At 48.3% G+C, this 17,417-nt stretch overlaps 2 protein-coding genes across 3 annotated transcripts; both read right to left on the bottom strand.

Annotated features, from left to right (window-relative positions):
• Positions 1-1,582: 1,582 nt before the first annotated feature.
• RPL27 (ribosomal protein L27) lies at positions 1,583-4,643 on the bottom strand. The gene is made up of 5 exons (XM_021681661.2): positions 4,561-4,643; positions 4,238-4,320; positions 3,092-3,261; positions 1,738-1,848; positions 1,583-1,650 (listed from the first exon to the last, which is right to left on the bottom strand). The coding sequence occupies exons 2-5, from the start codon at positions 4,316-4,318 to the stop codon at positions 1,602-1,604; spliced, it is 411 nt and encodes a 136-aa protein (XP_021537336.1). The 5' UTR covers positions 4,319-4,320; positions 4,561-4,643; the 3' UTR covers positions 1,583-1,601.
• A 4,427-nt stretch (positions 4,644-9,070) lies between these two features.
• On the bottom strand, positions 9,071-17,406 carry RUNDC1 (RUN domain containing 1). 2 transcript variants are annotated; one of them, XM_044921607.1, is made up of 6 exons: positions 16,908-17,406; positions 15,433-15,438; positions 14,199-14,357; positions 12,980-13,178; positions 11,708-11,827; positions 9,071-11,314 (listed from the first exon to the last, which is right to left on the bottom strand). In XM_044921607.1, the coding sequence occupies exons 1-6, from the start codon at positions 17,403-17,405 to the stop codon at positions 10,449-10,451; spliced, it is 1,848 nt and encodes a 615-aa protein (XP_044777542.1). In that variant the 5' UTR covers position 17,406; the 3' UTR covers positions 9,071-10,448. The 2 variants fall into 2 exon arrangements, with proteins under 2 accessions (XP_044777542.1, XP_021537337.1); XM_021681662.1 differs by lacking the exon at positions 15,433-15,438.
• Between the last annotated feature and the right edge of the window lie 11 nt (positions 17,407-17,417).

Genomic DNA, 17,417 nt, shown 5'->3' with positions numbered 1-17,417 from the left:
TGCTTTTGCCATTTTACAGATGAAATTCTAAACGTCTGAGGCAGTGAAGTATAGAACCTTGCTCAAAGTCATACTGATAGAAGTCAAGCATGTATTCAAACCTGGCTGGAACAGTATTTGAATTTGGGCCTTGAGGTAGAGTGGAGAGAACTTGTCAGTTTCTAGGCAGAGGGTTTAAATTTACTTCCATTTGTGACTGAGTAGGCAAGCTACTTAGGAGTCTGTCTCAAGAGATGCCCAATACTTAAGGGTGAGGAATCAAACAAAAACACATAGGACACGGTGCACAATAGGTTTGTTTTCCTAATATCCAGTCCAGGATTCTTCGAGTAATTCAGACCTAGCCCTTCCCCCACATTCCAGGTGGATGTATGCCAAGCGCAGTGCTTGGGGAATACACCTGTTTGACTCCTACTTCCATCTAGGGACTTAGAACCAGCTCAGCTGCACAGAGTGCCTATTTCACCAGTAGAGCAGGGTCACAGGTATCCAATGAAAAGGTAAAACACCAGATGGGCCAAATACCTTTCCTGCAACAGTTGGTGACACAACTGTACCCAAGACCCTTGAATCACACCTTTTATTTTTTAAAAAAGATCTGAGGGGGCGCCTGGGTGGCTCAGTCGTTAAGTGTCTGCCTTTGGCTCAGGTCATGGTCCCGGGGTCCTGGGATCGAGCCCCGCACCAGGCTCTTTGCTCAGCGGGAAGCCTGCTTCTCCCTCTCCCACTTCCCTTGCTTGTGTTCCCTCTCTCGCTGTGCCTCTGTCAAATAAATAAATAAAAATCTTAAAAAAAAATAAAAAGATTTGAGAGACAGACACAGCGAGAGAGGGAACACAAGCAGGGGGAGTGGGAGAGGTAGAAGCAGGCTTCCCGCCTGAGCAGGGAGCCCGATGCGGGGCTGGATCCCAGGACCCTGGGATCATGACCTGAGCCGAAGGCAGACGCTTAACGACTGAGCCACCCAAGTGCCCCGTGAATCACACCTTTTCTTGCAGGTCTCTGCTAGCCAGGCCACTTGGGGACCTCTTCCGATCTCACTAGGAATGGCTCTTCTGGGGCTCAGGCCTTCCTCAGCCCCCACCCGTCATCGGGAGCAGCTCTCCAGGGCGGGCCTCATCAGGGCAGTACCCATATCAGTGGGTAACTTCCCAGAAATTCTGACCTACTAAATCTCAGTGGGACTATGGCACTTTGAGGTTGGTCTGAGATCCTCAGATTGGTGGCTCTCGATCCAAAGTAGCCAGTGCCCACGGAGCGGGGCCTGTGGGTGTTCCCAATGGGGGACAGGGGGAGCAGAGTGGCCCAGATTCTACTCTGCACCTGTGAATGTCAGAAGTACTCCTTTTTTTGGGAAACAGTTCAGATCACACCTTGCCCAACCAGGGCGTCCAAATGATGAAAGGATGCTCGGCTGAGGACGGAAGTAGTCTAAGTCTCACAAACGCATTATTTCATATATTCTCCCACAGCCTCTCACCCATCACCCAATGTCTCATCATATGAATGTTCTTCCTTCCCAGTCTAATAATACATGCCACAGGAAGACAGCGATTTTTTTTTTTTTTTTTGGTATTTTTAATGACTGAAACCAAACAAATCTAAAACCGCAGCTTCTGGAAGAACCACTTGTTCTTGCCGGTCTTGTACCTAAAGGCAAAAAAGGACACCATTGAGAAGAACAGTGAAACCAAATTCCCTTCATGGAGAATAGGGCCACCACCAAAGTCTACTTACCTCTCCTCGAACTTGACCTTGGCCTCTCGTCGGGCCTTTCGTTTAAGAGCAGGGTCTCTGAAGACATCCTTGTTCACAACAGTCTTGTCCAAGGGGATATCCACAGAGTACCTGGGAACAACGGTGGGGACGTAAGATCAGCCCACACGCTGCCACGGCCCTTCACACAGCCCAAGGACTCCTGGGTGTGACACTGGGGTGTCAGGGTCTGTCTCCATAGGAGCAATCCACAGAAGCTGTGCCAAAGTCCCCGTAATATTCTTTGGACATTCCCAATTTAAAAGGACTCCTTTACGTGGACCCAAACCATGGAAATACTTCACATTTCATTCTCGACTTTCCACAGTGACTATTTTTCTAGCTAAGGACTGTTACTTTATCACATCTCCTTCACTATCATCATGGTGGTTGGCTAGCTTTCTATTTGGAGCCATTTTATTTAGTGTTGTTCAAGTGGTGCCTGGGCGGGGGCAGCCTCATTGTGGACAGTGCAGAAGCTGGGCGGCTGCTGAGGTCTCACTGCTTCCCGGCACCTGAGAAACAGCTCTGCTCTTTTAAGACACCTTTGGGAGTCAACATGCAGCGCCCGGCGGCAAACTGTAAGGCACACGCTGCTGGGTTTTGCCAGTCATCATTCGGGACTCTCAACCATTGTATTTCTGTACAACCTATGCACCAAGATAGTGTGCATGGCGCACAACACTGTGGAAGGCCAGGAACTAAAAGGCATGGCAGCCCAGGGGAATTCGTTGGTGGGGGGTAGGCTTGCTGCCTTTATCTACCATTTTGGAAAGCCTTCAACAACTATCCTGGAAAGTGGAAGAGTGGCAGAGAGCAGACCAGATCCCGTGCCCGTGTTTACTCTGAATGCAAACAAATGAAACGATCTTTACCCAACACTTGGAGAATTTTCAGGTGAGGAGACAGATAAAGAGCAAGCTTGGAAGAGATTTTCCATCCTGCTTGGCCAACTCAGGGAAGTCACCACAGAAAATGGTAGAACACAGCTCCATGTTGGACCAAAGAGGCAACACAGGAAACCACCACCACTTTGTAAGTGACACACTAGAATAGCTGCAAGGTTGCCTTATTCAGCAGGGCAGAAAGGGATGAAAAGAAAATCCCTTTCATTCCCATTCCTTTTAAAAAAAAAATTTGAGAGAGCGAGAGAGAGCGCACGCATGCACGCGAGCACAAAGAGGGAGAGTGAGAGGTAAAAGGAGACTCCCTGCTGAGCAAGGAACCAGATGTGGGACTTGATCCCAGGACCGTGAGATCATGACCTGAGCTGAAGGCAGACACTTAACCGACTGAGCCACCCAGGAATCCTCACTGCCATTCTTAAAATGCTCACCTTGTGGGCATGAGGTGATTGTAATTATAAACTTTCACAAAAGACTTGATCTTTGACCTCTTGGCGATTTTCTTCTTGCCCATGGCAGCTGTCACTTTGCGGGGATAGCGGTCAATTCCAGCCACCAGAGCATGGCTGTAGGGACGGTCTGAGGTGCCATCATCAATGTTCTGAACGAGCAAGAATCACATGTCATTGACTGAGGGCCTATTTAGGCCCTGTGCTAGATAGATGTAGGGCATGCATAAAAGGAACACCCCCACTGCCAGGTCTGAGACCCACTATGGGAAAAACCAGGCAAGGCAGACCCTCTTGAGTGCTATGCTAGATCGCACAAAGAGTAATAGGGAAGGGTTGTATTCATTCCCACAAGAATCTGGAAAGGTTCCTGGGAGGGAAGAGATCTAAAAGGAACGATATCAACATCGATGGAGTGCTTGCTTTGTATCAAGCACTGGTGCTCAGCACTCTAGGCCTCTTAACTTCCCCTACGATTGCACTGCTAGTGAGGAATAGCAGGACTCCAAAACTGGTGGTCTAGCTCCAGAAACCAGTCTCAGATTGAGGGGGGTCAGGGCAACAAAGGGTGTCCCGCGGCCCCACCACAGCCAGAAGCAGGTGTGTGGCCAGAGCTTAGGAAGCTCTCACCAGAGGCTACAAAACCTAGGTAGAAGGCCAAAGGTGAAGGGCTAGAACGTGCTAAGTGAGCATTTGGACGGGAAACGAGTTCTCCTCTTTTTACAGACTCCAGGCCGCAGCACTTAACCGTTTTTACCTCAGTGGAATTACTTAACGTCCATACACGTTAGCACTAGAAAGGAATCCCCTACGGTGACTTCAAGAACCGGACGTGACAACACCTGCACGGCGGTGCCAGACACCAAGCGAGCGCGCGATAAACGCTGGCCACTATTATTTTTTAAAACCTCCTCGGTAGAGGACGCGTTATGTGTTAGGCGCCCAATTCCACTCTCATCTGTTTTTACTTTGCACCGTCCTCTCTCAAAAGCCCTCCCGCACTGACCCCACCCGCAATGCTCGGCGAATGCCCCCCAAGCTAGCTCTTGAACTCCGAGCCTGCAGGCCCTCCGAAACCGCCCAGTTCCCGAGATGCAAGGGCGCAGCAGAGGCTCGCGAGGCTGGTACCTTCACGATGACCGCTTTGCGTCCGGAGTAGCGTCCGGCCAGGACCAGCACCACCTTCCCGGGTTTCATGAACTTGCCCATCTCTGCAGAGGACGGAGAAGGGGCCGATCAGAAACGCGCAAGCCGAGGCCGTGGGCCCGGAAACCGAGGATGCGCTCCCTGCCGTCTCGGCCCAGGCCGTCCGCGGGCCCTGCTCGCAGGACAGGAGCGCTACGAAGCCGCCGGAGACCGAGCAGTGGAAAGCGCCCGGCGCCGCCCCGCAACTAGACCCCCGGGCCGCGGATGGCGGCGGATTGGAACACCCTAACCAAGTCGCTACTCACCGACACCAGCCACTGGAGCCTACAGCAGAAAGGAAGAAAGGACACTTCCGCTAACCTTTCACCCCGGGGAGTGTTGATCTCACTTCCGGTCCCGCCCCTCAAGCTTGCCCCGCCTCTCGAAATCCGTTGTGGGCGGAAGAAGCTCTGGCGGGGAGAGCAGGCCCTGGGCGCTCATGTATTCAAATCAAACTTTATTAGTAGCTTCAGCTGTTGGGAAGAGCAAAGGAGTCCCCTTCTCCCGCATAGGTTGGAAGGGCGAGGAAGGCTGCAAAGCGCGCAGATTTTTGACTCCGCTGCTCTGCCCCATCCTTGGTTGTAGTTCCTTTCTCGGGCGCTAGGAGGGGACACAGTTCGAAATTGACGTTTATGCCTTGCAAGAATCAGCAAAATAGGACTTCTCTTAGTGTGCACTGTTAGGCGTAAGGAGGGAGAGATGAAGATCAATCGGTCAAGGGTGCTTACCCCCAATATTTAGAGTCTAGTGATGTCACACCCATTACCGGCTAGAATAAGCAGTGACGATGGTGATAATCACTGAGCACCTATTTTGTGCTAGGCTTTTTAGGTAAGTCGACAGCCTATTTAATTCTCACAACTCTGCATCTTGGGTATCTTCTTCCCATCTAGACATGAGGAAATTGAGATTCAAAGAGGATAAGGTACCTATCCGAGGTTGACCTTGATCAGTAGCATAGATGAGATTCAAATCTAGGTTTGAACCTAGGTCTAGTTGGTTCTCAAACTGAGTTATTTCCCATCACTTACTAGAAGAGTGTTTTTATTTTATTATTATTAAGTAGGCTCCATGCCCAAGGTGGGACTTGAACAGAGGACCTTGAGATCAAGAGTCACATGCTCTACCTACTGAACCAGCCAGGCATACCTGGAAGAGTGTTTTTAGATGGTTCTTTAGCTGTCTTTTTTTTTTTTTTTTAAAGATTTTATTTATTTATTTGACAGAGAGAGACACAGCGAGAGAGAGAACACAAGCAGGGGGAGTGGGAGAGGGAGAAGCAGGCTTCCCACGGAGCCCGGCGCAGGGCTCCATCCCAGGACCCTGGGATCATGACCTGAGCCGAAGGCAGACGCTTAATGACTGAGCCACCCAGGCGCCTCCTCTTTAGCTGTCTTCTGAGTTCAAGAGAAAGGAAACCATCTTACAGTTTTTGCTTATCTGAACATTGAAGAATCTACAGGATTGGTCTTGGGCAAGATGTGGGAACAATCAGGGTTTCATCGATTCTCTTAAGGCTCTCCAGGGACCAATTTTCCCTGCAGCCCTCACGACCCCATTCCAATGGTTTATCACAGTAATTATGTACTTATATTTCTTTTCAATTAAAATCTTTTGTTTTGGGGCGCCTGGGTGGCTCAGTTGTTAAGCGTCTGCCTTCGGCTCGGGTCATGATCCCGGGGTCCTGGGATCGAGCCCCGCATCGGGCTCCCTGCTCCGTGGGGAGACTGCTTCTCCCTCTCCCGCTCCCCCTGCTTGTGTTCTCCCTCTCGCTGTGTCTCTCTCTGTCAAATAAATAAATAAAATCTTTTAAAAAATCTTTTGTTTTAATTTGGAATATGACATTTTAGAGTTGGAAGGGACCTCAGAGATATCTACTCTGGCCTCTGAGAGGACAGTTCCAGAGCAGCGAAGTCACAAAGATGGTGAAGAAGAGAAAGTTCTCATTCCCAACCCAGTGCTCTTCCCACTACACCATGCCAACCTGCCCATTTCCACCTCTGTGCTCTGCTCCCAGCCTCCTTATCTGCTGCTGCCTCTTTTGCTGTATCTCTCTTGGAAAATATAAACCAGATCCTCAAATCTCGTAATTGCCATAGACTCTTCTCACAGACACTCTCCAAATCAAATTAGTACTAAATCCTGTGAATTTTTCCTTGTGTTTTAAATCTTTTCTGTCCTTTTCCACTTGCCCCCTAATCTATCCAGCCTCAGATCTTTTTCTTCTCCTCCTCAAACTTTTGTGTGGGTCAGAATTGCTTGCTATGTTTATGAAAGATGGATTTCCAACCTAGGAGATAACAATTCCAGTCTGGAGTGGAGCCATATGATCTATAGAGCTTATTTTGGGAAGCTTCCCTCAACACAACTCTTAAATCCACCATTTATGTGCTTGAAATCCTTCGTTGGCTCTCTATACCAAAGTTTGAACTCACCTCTCCTTTCCTACAGCCTAAATTCCTTCACACCCTCACATACTGCCCTCCCCATCCCCCAACTACTCAAATATCCAACCTCTTCTGAGCCCTGGGGTCTTTACTCAGGTGGTTCCATGTGTCTTTATTCTCCTCCACTGCAGCCAGGCAAAAACCTGTCCAAATCCTATCCAGAGTTCTACTGGGCAGAACCAATCTCTTCCTGCTGTGCTCCCTCAGCAATCCAATCCCTATTTATCTTTATTATAGAATGTATTTGGTTTGCAGGCGCCTGGGTGGCTCAGTCGGTTGGGCGTCCGACTCTTGATTTCAGCTCAGGTCATAATCTTGGGGTTGTGAGATCAAGCCCTGCGTCAGCGTGGAGACTGTTTGGGATTCTTTCTTCCTCTCCCTCTGCTCCCCAACCCCCTAAGCTTGTCTCTCAAATAAATAAATAAAATCTTAAAAAAAAAAAAAAAGAACATATTTGGTTTGGATCAGTGGTTCTCAAAGTGTGGTCCCCAGACCAGCTGCATCAGCATAACCTGGGAACTTGTTAGGATTGCAAATTTTCAGGCCTCACCCCAGAACTACTGAATAAGAATCTCTGAGATGGGACCCAGCAATTTTTAACAAGCTACGCAAATTTCCAGTTGGTTTGGTATCTCCTTAGTTAGACTGTGTCTTCCTTGAGGACAGGGGGTATGTTTTATTGATCTCTTTCCTTAGTATCTAGCCTGGCCCAGGCAATTGGCAGGCATTCAAGAATGAATGAATGCAGAACACCTTAGGAAACTTTTTTTTTTTTAAGATTTTAAATAATCTCTACACCCAATGTGGGGCTTGAATTTATAACCCCGAGACCAAGAATCGCTTGGTCTACCAACTGAGCCAGCCAGGTGCCCCCATCTTAGAAATCTTCAAGAACGCTTTGCAGATCATACTTTTATAACAAAGGAGGCTGCACTTTTATGGATACCTATCTATGGCTCTTTTTCATTCTGTTCTTGCATATACTTAGACCTAGGCTGACTGTTTCCTTCTCTCCTCCCTTGTCCTGTGTGCCTCCCCCCCAAGCCTTACTGTCTTAAGTAATAATGCAGATCATATCAGTGACTACCAGGTATCTGACTAGGGGATGCTGGCGGGCTTGTCTCTGTCTCTACACATTGCCTTTACGTTTCATGAAGAACTTGGTAGAGCAGCGGCTGTCTGCCCATGTCCTTGTGGCCTAGTCCATTGGCAGCATGAATTTCTGGTGGGTATGTGGGAAATACCTTCTCTTTCCCAAAGTGATGGTGGAACGAGGTGGTGGATAAAGAAGAGAGAGGAACAAAAGATCTGGAAGCAGCATGATACAATGAGATAACATGATAGAATATAAAGACCATAGGATTTGGATTCAGGCAACTTGAGTTCAAGTCTCAGCTCTTCCATTACATAAACGTGGACCAGATGTTTAACTTCAGTTTACTCAGCTATAAAATTGGGAGAATACTGTCCTGCCTTACAAATAGTGAGAATTATATTAGAACGACTTATGGGGTGCCTGGGTGGCTCAGTCGGTTAAGCGTCCGACTCTTGGTTTCAGCTCGGGTCATGATCTCAGGATCTTGAGATCGAGCCCCACGTTGGGCTCCCCGCTCATCGGGGAGTCTGCTTCTCTCCTTCTCCCTCTGCCCCTCCCCCCCACTAGCGCTCGCTCTCTCTCAAATAAGCTTTAAAAAAATTAGGTTGACTTAAAAATGCTTCCCATTGATGCTAGCAAAACCTTGATACAAATTAGTCTTCGTGAAGATTAGAAAAGGATAATACTGGGGTGATCCAGGGCTGTGCCATATAGTTATGGCAGTTATCATCCACCCTAAATGATATCTAGACAAATGGATTTAGAAGTGCCAGCTCCAGGGGCACCTGGGTGGTTCAGGTGGTTGGGTGTCCGACTCTTGGTTTCAGCTTGGGTCGTGATCTCGGGGTTGTGAGACTGAGCACCCAGTCAGACTCTGTGCTCAGCGTGGAGTCTGCTGGAGACTCTTTTTCCCTCTCCCACTGCCCCTCACCCCTGCGTGCTCTCTATTAAATAAATGAATCAATCTTTAAAAATAAAAGTGCCAGCTCCCAAAGTGGCATGTATGGGGAGGTGTGCTGTGGGAATGGGGCCGTAGGCCTGGGTGAGATGGCAGGGTAATGTCTGGGGGAAAGAAAACACCACCAAAGCTGAGCTGATCCAGGGTGGGGGGCCGAGAAGGGGCAGAAAGGCCAAGAGCCAGACATTGCTCAAGGAAATACTGATCTGGATCAGATGGGCTAATAATGCACAGACAGACTTATAAACCAAAGCCAAGAGTCTCTAAGGTCTTTGTAGAGAAGCTACATAAAATACTATGATTTTTATTAGCAACCACAGATATATCATTTTCCACATTTTACACTTACCCTGTTTCACACAGAAAGAGGACTAATTCTAATGAATGATCAATAATACATCTTAAATAACATGTCACTGAAAAAAATTAAGTTAACGCGGACTACGCAATAGTGCAGACACGAGTGCAGCTGGTAATTTAATACAGGAAACAATGCCGATCAGCGGTATGCAGATCCCATCTGGTTTTCCAGAAAGTGATAGGATACACTTTGCCCATCTTTGATCAGTCCTGGAGCAGTATGCAAGCTGAATGATAAATACGAACTAAAAAGGCTAAAATACTGAAGGCCAAACAGGATCACTCTAGAGTCAGTTTTACAAGGAAATGCTCAGTCCCTGTCAGCGGTCATCTACTGTAGTCCCAACCCCCTCTGTAGTCCCTACTGCGTGATCAGACTCCCTCCATCATCCAGCCTCCAGGACAAGTGGAATCCCAACCCTGGGAGGAGTTGCTGCTGATCACTAAGGCGTATTCCCATTCACACTTGACTTGGGTGGCAAGGGTTCTCCTGAGGAGTATACCTCTGGCGTATGTACTTTCAAAAAGACTGGGTCAGCGCCTTGCTGGGAGGTGTGCCCAGGAAAGGTTATTTGCCAGAGGACGTGGTACCGACAGTGGTTGCCATTCCTCATAACTAACCAGCTCTAAATCCAAAAGACCGCCATCTGTGCCGTGAGAAGTGGGCCACCTTGTCAGGAACAGATCTCAGTTCTTACCCACAAAAAAGGGCTCACATTGAAATCAACTTGTGGTGAACTCCCTCAGAAATGCTGTTTTCCGATATCCCCATTCCTAGTTTTAGAAGCAACTGTGGAACACACACAGCCTCCCCTGACCTGGGGTCAGGAAGGGGTGTCAGCATTCGTAAAGGAATTCAAATTCTGGCCCAACGACTCTCGAACCTACTCCAAGTGAAGGAATATGCATCCCAGCTTGACTGAATGTCTTCCGGGACCAACGACTCACTCATGTCACTCACCACCATAAGGAGAATGGTTAGAGCAATTTGGGTTTTGGAGAAAGCAGATGTGGCACGATGAGGTGGTCCATTAACTGTGTGCCAGAGCTGATTTCTTTTACATCGGCTCAAATATTTGTGCCCATGTGTTACACGCCAGGGCAGAACCTTGGACCGAGAGGGTCTCCAGCATCTCTGAGATGCTACGTTGGCGGGGAAAACAGACTTTGCAGTCATTTGGCTAGGGAGACTGTCTTTAACCCCTCCTCCTCCTCTTTGTTTCTATCCTAGAAGACTAACCATCTACCCCTACTCTACTGAGGAAGGTGCTGGTGAAGGGCCGGGCACTCTTATCAAAAGGCATCTTTGATGTTCTTGAGCTGGCGCACGGCCAGGTCCACGGGGAGGCTGAACTTGAGGCTGCTGAGGCGACTGAGCAGGTTGAGGGCGCTCTCAAAGCCTGTGTGCGCCATGTAGCTCCAGGGCTGGTAGTGGGGCTCGATGAGCGACCCCGACTTGCAGATTAGGTTCACCCAGGACACAAGACGCTGCTCGTTCAGGGCCATGCACACCAAGGCCTTCAACTCTGAGTCTGCACTGCGTTTAAAGGGGTCGTGCTCCGTCAGCACCACATGGATGGCTGTCAGAAGGCTCTGCTTGGGGGTCACAACAGTGCCTCCCATAACTGGCAGGGCAAAGGACTGGGAGAGCTTCCGGGCAGGGGATTCCACGTAAGCACGGCCATTCTTAGCATGGTAGTACTTTACAAAGAGCTCCCACGGGTGCATGGCCTCAGGGGCCGAGGAGAAGGCTGGCAGCAAACAAGCAATGGGGGCCATGACCAGGCTCATCCCTGGTGAGGAGGCGTAGAGTCCGTGGGCCAGCAGGTCCCTGACGGCCACGGTCAGCTCCTTCCGCACAGCCATGGTCAGCTCGTCCTTGCCTCCCAGAGACAGGTCCTGGAGGCTGGCAGAGGTGATGATGTGGCTGTGCGGCTGGTGCCTCAAGGCTAGCTGCTTCACTCTCTCTACTGAGATCTCCAGCCTCTTCAGTAAGGGGGAGTAGTCCCTGTCAGCCTGGCCCCTCTGCCACAGGGTTTGTGGGATCTGGCCCGTGGCGCAACCAAACTGGCTGGCGGCAAAGATCTGGAGCACTGCCAGCGCGCGCCGCACGAGGTGCAGCCCCGTCTCCTGGACCTTCTTCACGTCGTCTGCCTTTGCTGTTTAGAAAATGCAACGGCTCATCAGTGAGGGCCATAATGGCACAGAGGTATATTCAACTAGTCACTAGCTGAGGTCTAGTCTTGCTGCTGAGCTACAGCCATGGGTCCCACATGAAGCCAAGAGCCACCTAGGAGGTTGCTGGACTTAACTGTTTTGGGTTAATAATAGCTATATTGAGATATAAATCACATGCCATGTAAATCACCCATTTAAGTGTATCAATCAGTGACTTTTAGTATATTTACAGAGTTGTGCACCCATCGTCCCAAAAAGAAACCTTGTACTGTTAGCATCTCCCATTCCCATTCTCCCCAACCCCGTACGCCCTAGGCAACCACTAATCTACTTCTTATCTGTCTAGACCGGCCTATTCGGGAAGCCATACTTACTCTTGCTGTTTCCTGGAGGCAGTCGGCTGCTGCCCATTCTCATGGAGCCACTTCCTGTCTTCCCACTGGCCTTGCACTCACAGTGCGCGCTGTCTGCCTGCAACGGGCTTCCCACTTCATCTGTAGTCAGCAGTTACAAAGCGGAGGAAAAAGAATACTTCCTATTGCCTCCCACATGATAAGACTTTTACAAATATCATCTTATTTGCATGGAATAGTGACTGGCTCAAAACATATTTGCTCAATGAGGGAAGCATGAATCATCCTTTCTTGGGTGAGGACAGTGGGGCTAAAGTTAGGAACCTGCCCAAGGACCCAAGGCCAGGAAGTGGCAGAACTGGGATCTGAATTATCTGGCTCTGAAATCCATGTTTTTGGGGTGCCTAGGTGGCTCAGTCAGTGAAGTGTCTGCCTTCGGCTTGGGTCGTGATCCTGGGATCCTGGGATTGAGCCCCTGCTCCACACGGGGCCTGCTTTTCCCTCTCTCTCTGCCTGCTACTCCCCCTGCTTATGTTCTCTCTCTGTCAAATAAATTAAAATAAAGTCTTAAAAAAAAAATCCATGTTTTTGGGGCGCCTGGCTGGCTCAGTCCGTGGAGTGTGTGACTCTTGATCTTGGAGTTGTGAGTTCGAACCCTACATTGGGTATAGAGATTACTTAAAAATAAAATCTTTTTTTTTTTTAAGATTTTATTTATTTATTTGACAGAGAGATAGTGAGAGCAGGAATACAAGCAGGGGGAGTGGGAGAGGGAGAAGCAGGCTTCCCACTGAACAGGGAGCCCAATGCGGGGCTCGATCCCAGGACCCTGGGATCATGACCTGAGCCCAAGGCAGGCACTTAACCAACTGACCCACCCAGGTGCCCCTCAAAATAAAATCTTTAAAAAAATAAAATAAAATCCCTGTTCTTTCCATTCTACCATGCTGGCTCCTTTACTGAGTGGTCAAACTTCCTACATAGTATATTGAGAACTGGTACCTTTAGGTACCTTTAGGTACCAGTACTTGGATTATAATTATTATTTTTTAAAGATTTTATTTATTTGAGAGAGAGAGAGGACGCACGTGCACATGCACAAAGGGAGAGGGAGAGGCAGAGGGAGAAGCAGACTCCCTGCTGAGCAGGGAGCCCGATGCGGGGCTCGATCCCAGGACTGAGATCATGACCTGAGCCGAAGGCAGACTCTTAACCGACTGAGCCACCCAGGTGCCCCTACATATAATTATTATGACATCTGTTCATGCTTCTCTTCCCATCCCCTCCTCTGACCTTGGATGAAGTTGATGAACATCTCGAGGTCTCGGATCTGAGTTTTCAACTGTTCAACCAACTGTTCTTTCACTCGGGCTGGGTTGACAATCTGAGCCACAGCTGTATCCACACGCTGCCGGAGCTCCTCAGTGGACAGTGAACTGATGTCCTCATTCAGATTCATGTCCAGTTTCTTTATTAATTCATCTATGATCACCTATCAAGACCACAAGCAATGAGCACAGCCTTTGGAATTTTCAGGGAGAGGGTTAGGAAGAAGAATATTTGCTAGTATGTACCTTTAAATGAAAATCAAAGACAGATAGAACTCCCAAATTTGTGAGAGAAAACGATGCAACTGCTGATCAAGGTGAGAGTACAGAGCTACTTTCTCCTATAGTAACAAGGGCCCTTGGTTCCTCTTGGACAGAAATGGCTCCTCTCAATGGCAAATTTTTTCTTTTTCTTTTTTTTTTTAACTGCAAACTTTCTACCAGGCCAGGCAACTTTCAGGAGAACAACAGTATGAATAACCCAAAGTGGCTGATGATCCAAAAAGCCTCATAGTTAGCTTCCCCCAAGGCCTCCAAGAGAACAAATACTGACTTCCCTTAGTGTCTAGTCCTCTTCCTCCCTTCTTGCCCCATTCTAGGCAACTAAACAAAAATCTCTACTAAACATCAAAGTGTGTTACAGTCAAAATACCCTAGTGACAATATCTGGAACACTGTGAAATCCAGATAATGTAACTCCAGCTCAGTCAGAGAAACACCCACATCATAGTGGAAGACAAACATGTTAGTAGGGGAGACTGCAGCTGTATTTTGCTGGCAGGTTACCTGTCTACCCAGGTGTTGCTTAAATAAATACGGCGTTAAAACCAGTCTGGATCCCTGGAATATTTATCAACTGGTGGTGGGGAAAAAAGCTGATTTACATTGTAGGATGTGTCTAAATAGAACTGTTTTAATGATCAAATGAAAAATTATTATTATTATTATATATTATTATTACTAATAACCACCCAAAAGAAAGAGCTCAATTATCATATTATAAGGCTTTGGAACTTGTGTTTCCATGTGTGAATAAAGACGTGTCCGTTTCTCTTTGATATGGGCCAGCAAAGGGATTCTCAGTAAGGCCAAGGGTGAACATGCGAAGAAAGAACGTCCTGTGATCGCCAGCAGGAACAAGGTAACCTTAGGTAGATGTGGAGGAGCCTCTAGTCTCTGCTCACCCGCTGTCTTTCCAAGACCACGGACTGCGGCAGGGAGTCGTAATTACCCTCTTGATAAGCAAACGTTTCCAGGTCATCTAGCTGGGTTTTGAGCTGTAGTATAAGTTCCTTCTGCTTCTCCCTTTGGGCTTCCAGACGTTCCCGTTTTTCCTGTTCACTCTAAGACAAGAAAATACTTAGGTCTATTTCACAGGAAAAGGAAAAATCAGGGCACATTACGAAGCCTCTCAAGCTAATAATGACTAGTGAAACATAAAATGTTTCCAAATAATCCCAATGAAATACAGAATTCATAAGCTAGGTTCAAAAATAAGAATAAAGATTTCATCCAGGGCGATTTATTAAATGTGTTTCTTTAAGAAGGTATTTGTCCCTTATTAGAAATAGGATATGAATACAATGGAACCTTTTGTTAAGATAGCTTCCCCCCACACAAAGGTCTAGTTAGGATTGAGACAACTTATCTTAGCCAAGACAGCCTCCCAGGAACTAAACATGCCATCCTCCACAGCCAATTACCACAGATCAACTCCTGAATACTTTCTGCAGCCATATTTTGCAAGAGAATCTAGAGATAAGGGTGTAGAGAAAGGATTTATAACTCATAACCAGTTTTCTTAAGGTTCAAAACCCCGCCAATGTATTACAGACTTCTGCAAAATCAAAAGAATTAAAGCAGATGCCTGGGGCAGTGAAAAAAAAAAAAAAAAAAAAACCAACCCAAAAGCCAAGTAATAGGAGTGGGAAGGTAACCATGTTTAAAAAAAAAAAAAAGAGGGCGCCTGGGTGGCTCAGTCGTTAAGCATCTGCCTTCGGCTCAGGTCATGGTCCCAGGGTCCTGGGATTGAGCCCCACATCAGGCTCCCTGCTCGGTGTGAAGCCTGCTTCTCCCTCCCCCACTCCACCTGCTTGTGTTCCCTCTCTCGCTGTGTCTCTCTCTGTCAAATAAATAAATAAAATCTTAAAAAACAAAAAACAACCTCTGGTAAGTTTCCCCCACCAGTGACTCCTTTCTCCACTGTTGGCCATCAGGTAGTTTCTGCATTTAAATGATTAAAAACCTTTCAGGGTGGTAAAGTCTTGCCAATGTATTCTCAAATACTAGCTCTTCCTTAACTTTCTTGAGTGCCAGAAACAAAACAAAGCAAAACTAGCACGTCCTGTGCAGGTGTAAGGCTGCATTTTAAACCAGCAATCTATAGAATATTAACTTTAACTTTCAAATGGTACTTACCAAGCCCTCCAGAAGATACGAGAGAGAATAAATGAAAAACAACACATTAACTTTTTGTTCAAGCTATTTAAAAAGCAATCCTCTTGCTTTAGCTTTACTCAACATGAAAGCAAGCCTTTTCTCAGGATACTTCCTCTCCAAACCTGAGTGTTGTGGTTTCTTAGAAACCTACTGTGGGAGGGCCTAACTATCCTTCAGGCTTCCTAGATCTCCCTAAGCAAAGCTGACCGTTTCTCCAACTGTATTGTGTACACACTTCTCTAGCTCATGTCGCATTGCAATTCTTTGTTGAGGATTCTGTCCCTCAGTCAATGAACTCCTTTAGGGCAAAGGCTTTGATTTTGTACCCCCAATGCCTAGCACCATGTCTGGCAAAGGGTAAGCTCTCAATACACATTTGCTGTAGGCTACTGAACTAAAACAAGTACAGAACAACACATTCTGAATAATGAACTCTGACCAGAAGAAGCTGTCTAGCCAGCGGAAGGAGAAAGAACGGGGAAAAACTGTATGTGGAGAGAAGGGTGGTACAGTAAACACAGGATTGCGCTGGAAACATTCCAGATTAAAATAAGCAAGTCAAATTTGCTACTGATAAGTCTTCTTGGTTAAAACCAATTTAAGTGGGAAGAAAGGCATAAGTGGGTTGTAACTTGAAGAATGAAAAGGTGGAGAAGACAGCAAGTCTCTTCAACACCTCCAACAAGCTATCTGCAACTGTGCACTTCCAGAGAGTCAACGACTGCAAGGAAATGTTCTCTTGGCATGGCATACAGACTCTCATTATTCACTGGAGGCTAACTGAATGCATCTTGTCACAGTAAAGGGGCTTCATTTATAATATCTAGTTATTGGGCAGGATGGGCAAGGAGGTTTAAAATATCAGCTTCAGGAAATGCATATAATCAGGAGTTGTATTTCTTTCAATTACTAAGTGATCCTGCCGTTCACCAAAGCTCCCACCCACACGAAAGTCTAAATATTAAAGACGTTTTCTAGATTCCAGGAAGGCAGGTACAGGCAGTAGATCTAAGTTTCCATGGATTCCAAGTCACTTACACTTCATTAGCCAATGTTCTCAACCCCAGGTCGGGGGACTTATCAGCAAATGTCCTCGGGTCTTACTTAGGTACATTATGAGGCAACGGCAAGGTGAGCGGGAGCAGCATTGCTTTGGTTGGTTGCTGTTCCCCTCTGAATACTCTGCTCACCACTCTTGTGTCCCGCACGTCACCACACCTGCATCTCTTTCCACACTTCAGATAGACACCCCTCACCATCAGGTTCCCAGGCCTCTCTGTCCTCCTGCCCTTCAGCAGGACTGGCATACCTGTCTCACCTCCTCGTCTCGGACGCGCGTAGTACTCACCCAGACCGGCCGGCTTCTTACCACTGCTACCTCCGTCCCGGTCAGCATCGCCACCCACCCAACCCCCTATTCCCATGTCCTTCGGGACCCGGTCCCAGCTGCTCACCTGGTTCTCGCCCCGCAATCGTGGCCGGTCCCCTGGCAGCCCATCGCCATCGTCGCTGGCGGGGTCCTCGGGCCCCCAGTAACCCAGGACGTGTGGGCAGCCACGGAACGCGAAGTCCTCGAGCTCGCGCAGGAGGCGCTGCTGCTCCGCGGGCGCTCCGCGCACCACCTGGCGCAGGCGGAACTGCACTTGCGCGAAGTGCGAGGACAGCGCGAGCAGCGCCGAGTCCAGCCGCCGCCGCTCGGCCCGCAGCCGCCGCAGTGTCCGGCCGGGCGAGTCCGGAGGGGAGCCCGGGGCCGCGCCGGGTTCCTCGGCCGCCGCTTCTTCCGAGAACGCGGCCGTCCCAGGCCCGGCCTCCGCCACTGCCCCCACCGGGGCCCAGCGCACCGCCTCGCACGGTGGCACCGACTCCTCTTCCTCCTCCTCTTCGTCCTTCGCCTTTGGACCAACAGCTGCCACCACCGTTACCTGCTCCGCAGCCGCTTCGACAGCCGCCATCTTCTCGGAAAC

The sequence above is a fragment of the Neomonachus schauinslandi genome, chromosome 15, assembly GCF_002201575.2.
Source record: "Neomonachus schauinslandi chromosome 15, ASM220157v2, whole genome shotgun sequence".
In the NCBI taxonomy this organism is placed as follows: Eukaryota; Metazoa; Chordata; class Mammalia; order Carnivora; family Phocidae; genus Neomonachus; species Neomonachus schauinslandi.
This window is presented reverse-complemented; position numbering and strand designations above follow the sequence as displayed.